Source organism: Mus pahari, chromosome 14 (genome assembly GCF_900095145.1).
Source record: "Mus pahari chromosome 14, PAHARI_EIJ_v1.1, whole genome shotgun sequence".
Lineage (NCBI taxonomy): Eukaryota > Metazoa > Chordata > Mammalia > Rodentia > Muridae > Mus > Mus pahari.
In genome coordinates, this window is record NC_034603.1 from 44,513,005 (window position 1) to 44,518,466 (window position 5,462).

General features: G+C 41.6%; 1 protein-coding gene across 1 annotated transcript in view; it reads right to left on the reverse strand.

The window, feature by feature from the left end:
- Positions 1-782: 782 nt before the first annotated feature.
- Positions 783-5,462, reverse strand: part of Cpd (carboxypeptidase D) — a 65,736-nt gene continuing 61,056 nt past the window's right edge. The window contains exon 21 of the mRNA XM_021212166.2: positions 783-4,777. Within this exon, the coding sequence (XP_021067825.1) occupies positions 4,551-4,777 (227 nt within the window). The 3' untranslated portion in view covers positions 783-4,550. The remainder of the gene's footprint in view (positions 4,778-5,462) is intronic.

The following is a 5,462-nucleotide window of genomic DNA, read 5'->3' on the forward strand; positions in this document are numbered from 1 at the left end:
TGAAGCACAGTCTATGGCTGTCTCTCTGCTTCTCTTGTCTGGACTCTGAGTTCCCTGTCAGCACAGCCCATGTTTCTTTTTTCTTTTCTTTTCTTTTCTTTTCTTTTCTTTTCTTTTCTTTTCTTTTCTTTTCTTTTCTTTTCTTTTCCTTTCTTTTTTCTCTGTTTAGCCCTGGCTGTCCTGGAACTCACTTTGTAGACCAGGCTGACCTTAAACTCAGAAATCCACCTGCCTCTGCCTCCTGAGTGCTGGGATTAAAGGCGTGCGCCACCACGCCCGGTCCATGTTTCTTACATAGCTCTACATTCCCAGCCCATTAGAGCAGCAATATTAGGGGAACTTGTTAAATAACAAGGGGACATTGATTTCATCACGGCCATGCCTGAGATGCCAAGACAGGTCATTCTAACTGTGCCTCACCATGTGGCATACATACAGCCCCTCAAGCTTTCCGGGTCTGAAAGGTAACACAGACCACCTATGGGGCGGGCCGTGCATGGCAAAGCCCTGTGTGGCTACTGTGTGTGGTGCTCCTGAACGCATCATTATGGATGCTACACAGTTGTGGCTGCTATGTAAATAGTCACTTCTGAAACAAAACCTTGCTAGTCAATTCATAAAGATAGGGACACTTTATAGGTGGTTCCCATATCCTGCCTTTGGTACTATTTTCTCTTCAAGTTAGGTAGAAAAACTAAGCTTAAAACTTTCAGGATTAGAGCAGTAACCGTCTACTGTTTTTGAATAAAGCTTATGAGACAACACACAAAGAAAGACAAACATCATAAAATAACTTTTATACAGGATTAGTAGATCTGTTTACATATAAAAAACAAAGGACCTCAGTACAGTTAGATTTCACATAAATTACACAGATTAACTTTTTAAAACTACTATTCAATTCTTTTAAAGTCCCTTTTAAGTTTTTATTTTGAAGGCACAGTGCATGAAATAAAACAAAAGACTGAAGCACTTAAGACAAATGGGTGTTATGTCATAGAAATAGTTGTGGAGTGTTTTGGATCTGAGGGAGTATTAAAAAAAAAAGAGGTAAAAGTAACATAAAAAAATACCATGTCACACCTCTGAAAAAATCTGCAGCATCGAATGTAGCTAGTACATTCATGTTACACTATTTATAAATCTGTATTTACATAATTTTTATCCAGTTGCCTCAAAATGGTAACCTACTTTCAAATTTCAAAATCAACCAGGATAATATTTTGAGAGTTAAGTGGAACTATTAGTGAAGTTTTTCCAAGTATAAAGGAAAGTATATTTGGGAGGGTTTTCTTCAAAAAACTAGAAACCCAAATTCAATTGACATTAATCGAAGGCCCTATTCACCCCCCCCCAAACTGCTATAATTAAAACAAATCAGAAACCTAAAGTTATCAACAAGTTGCTAGACTGAAAGATCACTGAATATTATAACCATTAGTGGAATTTTAGTAATAACAATAAAGGAAAAATTTGGGTAAGATACTTGGGTGCTACCATAAAACAATCCACCAGAGACCCACACTGCAGGACACCATGACATATGTTCATAGCCAAGAAGCTTGTGAGAGAGCAGGGACAAAATCTGGCACAAGTGTGAGTCTGGCAGACAATAAACCTCTTTAATGCTGGGGACAGGTGGAAATGAATGGAGTATCGAGCCATGGTTCCTGGTGAGCTGGTGCTAGCTCAAAAACGCAGCAAGTTCAGACATAAGCACGACCCTTTTATTTTTCACTCATAATTAGTTTTAAATTCAATATTCATTAATTCATCAAATCTCATTCAGATGAAATTATCAAAGATTAACCAGCCAAGCACACTGAGCCAAACATACAATGTTTCCTTCCCCAAAGCTAACAGAGTCCCAAAGCCAGTTCTCTTCAGTGAGAATGGCAAATGTTTTTCACTGGATCAGATCCCAGCACCACCTGGAGTTCACTGCTATACCAAAGCTGGTGTAGTTACTTGGGATCATCTTACCAAACCCTATCAGCACAAGTGCATCCGCACGGGCAGAACTGTGAACATCACCTATCCATCACATTGCTTTTGTTAAGGAGCAGGGAGGGAAGAAGGCTTATAAACTCATCACCAGGACAAAGCAACATCTTGTGAGCAAAGGAAAGGCACATCTCAGACTGGGGCAAACTTCCTAATACTGTAACACTTGAGTCCAGGACTCTGAAGAAATGGAAGGTCTCCAGGACAAACACTGGAGGCATGCACTGCCCACCCCGTATGGCTTCAGTGCCCTTGGCTGCCGAAGTAGTGTGATTAGATCAGTTTCACACCCCAAAGAAGGCTGGGCTAAGAACAAAGTATTGAAGTCATGGGTCTTGTACATTCATGTTCATAGGTGACAGAGGCTGGGGAGGCCGAATTTTCCACCTCAGGACATTAGAAGTTCATTAAAGACTCAAAACTTAGAGCAGAATTTGGGTTTCATTTCAGGAAAAGATGACTAAGAGAACTATTCTATATATTCATCTCTAAAAATGTTTCAAACATACTTAAGAAGGCATGGCCTGTGACCAAGGCATGGCCTGTGACAGCTGAGATGTACTGTTAAAGACACACTTAATTCCAGAGAACAAGTGGAAAGTGTCCATTAGTGAACTCTAGTAAAGTGAGGGCTGTCACATGAACTTGGTTTCTATTTGTCCCAAGCAGGGCCCAGCCACAGGCCACTTGGTTTTCTGACTTGGCACTTTTAAAAATAAAGCTGAAAAAGAACAATACAAATCATTTAGGAGAACAAAGTGTTACTGGAAGAGATGGAGTCATGTGCTCTTCATTAGCATTAACTGCCACTAACTGTTCTGTTCCTGCATCAAAACAAGGGTTCAGATATGCTGATGCCAGGACAGATTCCAGAACCGCTGGACCTAAGCCACCTAAGTGACCGAGGCTAACAGATATGACGATCTCATTAGTCCCTTCCATTAACTAAGATCTCAACTTTGTACAGCCACTTGGGTGTGGCCGAGTAACCTGGGTGAGTTGAGCCTTTGGGGTAACTGATACATCAATGGTATGAATACAGTTTGGAAAGGTAAGAGCTAGTTTTGTGATCCCCTGATTTAGTACAAGTTCAGCAGCAACTTGGCCATTAAAAACATTCAAAGATATTAAACTGTTACGTCATTGGTAAGACTCACACTTACAAAAAGCATCATTCCACTGAACAGAATCCAGACAGACACAATAAAATGCCACTCTTTTAGGTCTCTGCCTGACTGGCATTGAAGAGGACACCTTCACACCAATGTTCTATCACATGGCAGTCCTTCAGTTGACTTTTTTACATGGAAAGAGCCATATTTCAAAGCTTAGAACTGAAAATTTTAACATAATTGCTTGATCAAAAAAACAAAAAAGGAAAAGAAGAAAAGAAAAAGAAAAAGAAAAAGACTGTCAAGGGAATCATAGGACAAAGGACCGAATTACTTGTGGAGGCCCATGTGCAGAGGCCACACTATTTCCGTGACAATATGTCATCACAGGGCGGAGGCTTGGGCTGGAGCATCAAGTGTAGACATTTTGGATCCAAGTGTATTGAGAATGTGTAAGTAGGTTTCTTCCACTTCTAGATGGTTTCAGCAGTAGAATTCAGAACCGTTAGGTGTGGGTCATATGGAAAGTGCAGGTGTACACACACAAGGGGCTGAAATGTAGGAGATACTAAGGAACAGGCATTCCTAGGAGAATGAGTGCTTCACAGATAAAGCAGCAGCACCTATGGGTTTTACCAGGATACGGCAGACAATCCTTGCTTCTGCTCCATCTCCCTTTCACCTCTACTCATGGGCCATCTGGTGCCTCCACAGCAAAGCCAGTGCGCTCTCCTTTAGGATGAGGATATCTAGAGCTTTGCTAAACCTTACAGAGAGGTAGTAAAATCCCGCTGAAAGCACAACCTGCCAGTTCCGACCCAGCTTGGAAACAGGTAGAAAGACAAGTACGGAAGCCCGTTTATTCCATTTCCTAATGTCAAATATGTCTAAGCATCATCCAGCCTCCATTAAACCTGAATAAGAAACCCCAGCTATTTGCTAACTGGAGAAGAGAACTCAGTAGATGGAGAAAAATCTCGAGTTTTTAAAGCTTTGTGTCAAAGTCTGACGGGTGTCCCTGCCTTAATGTTTCTGGATTCTTTTGGCCTTTAAATTAAAGAGAACAAAACTAAAGCCACTAGTAAATGCCTGATCTGCAAGATACAACATCTACTAGCTGGCTTTATGCTGTTTTTATAGAGTCTCTGAACAGCTCATCTTAAATTAAAAAGTAAAACAAAGTGGCTGTTCCATCTTCTGCTGCATAAATAGAAATCAGATTTTTTTTTTTTTTTTTTTTAAAGAAAAGGTTAAGAGTACTTTAAGGAAGGGAAGTTCAAAACTGCCTGTGACATTCAGAGAGCATGAATTTAGCAGGTTAACTTCCCAAAGCTCTTTGAAGGAGGAAGGAATCTCTCTTCTTACTGCAGTGTCTCCCAAGAAGAGCTGTCATTTTGCCTGGTACATATACAGGGAGATATGCAAACCGTGCTTTCAGTGTTTGCTAGAATATAATGTTTCCTCCTCTGTGTCCGTCTCATCCTGGAACTCATGGCTTAGGAGGGACTTCTTAGAGCCAGTTGACATCATGCGAATTTCATCTTCATATTCATCATGATGCTGCCGCAGCCGGTGGAAGCCATCTTTGTGTCTGTTAGACTTGATGGAGCAGATGCACCAGATGATGCAAGCCGTTAGGATCAGTGCTGACATGGTGGCACCTGTCCGACAAAACCACACAGGAGTGTTAACAAGCAATTACCTCTGGTTACACTTTTAATACTATGTCATTTACTTTAATTGCATGCAATTAAGAACAATTTGATTGTCTGGAGATGGTCCTCTGTCGTAGACCTGGCAGGCAAGAAGATGGGGCCCAATCTCTAGCATCTCGACAAACCCACTCTGTCATTCCAGAAGCAGCTCCCTGCTGTAGCATGGTGGGAGAAGCCAATAAGCAAACCAGCAACGCTCAGGACCCAGGCATTTTAACTGCTTCAGGGTTATTTTCCAAGATTGACCTACCTCCCTCCCTCCCTGCCTCCCTCCCTCCCTCCCCTCGTCTCTTCCCGGTGCTGGGAACTGATCATTGGACTGTACTCCCAGCTCCCCAGATTATTATTTCTTTCTTCCTTCTTTTTTAAAATTTTTACTTAAAGATGTTTAAATTATGTTTTTAGAATTTATTTTGTGTGTATGCACATGTGTGCACACATGCACGCATGTGGAGTTCAGAGGAGAACTTATAAACACTGGTTCTCTTCCTACTGTGGGTTCCAGGGATTGAACTCAGGTCACCAGGCTTGTGCAACAAGATGCTGCTACCTGCTAAGCCATCTTGCCAGCATCCATCCACCCATCCATCCATCCATCCACCCATCCATCCATCCATCCACCCACCCACCC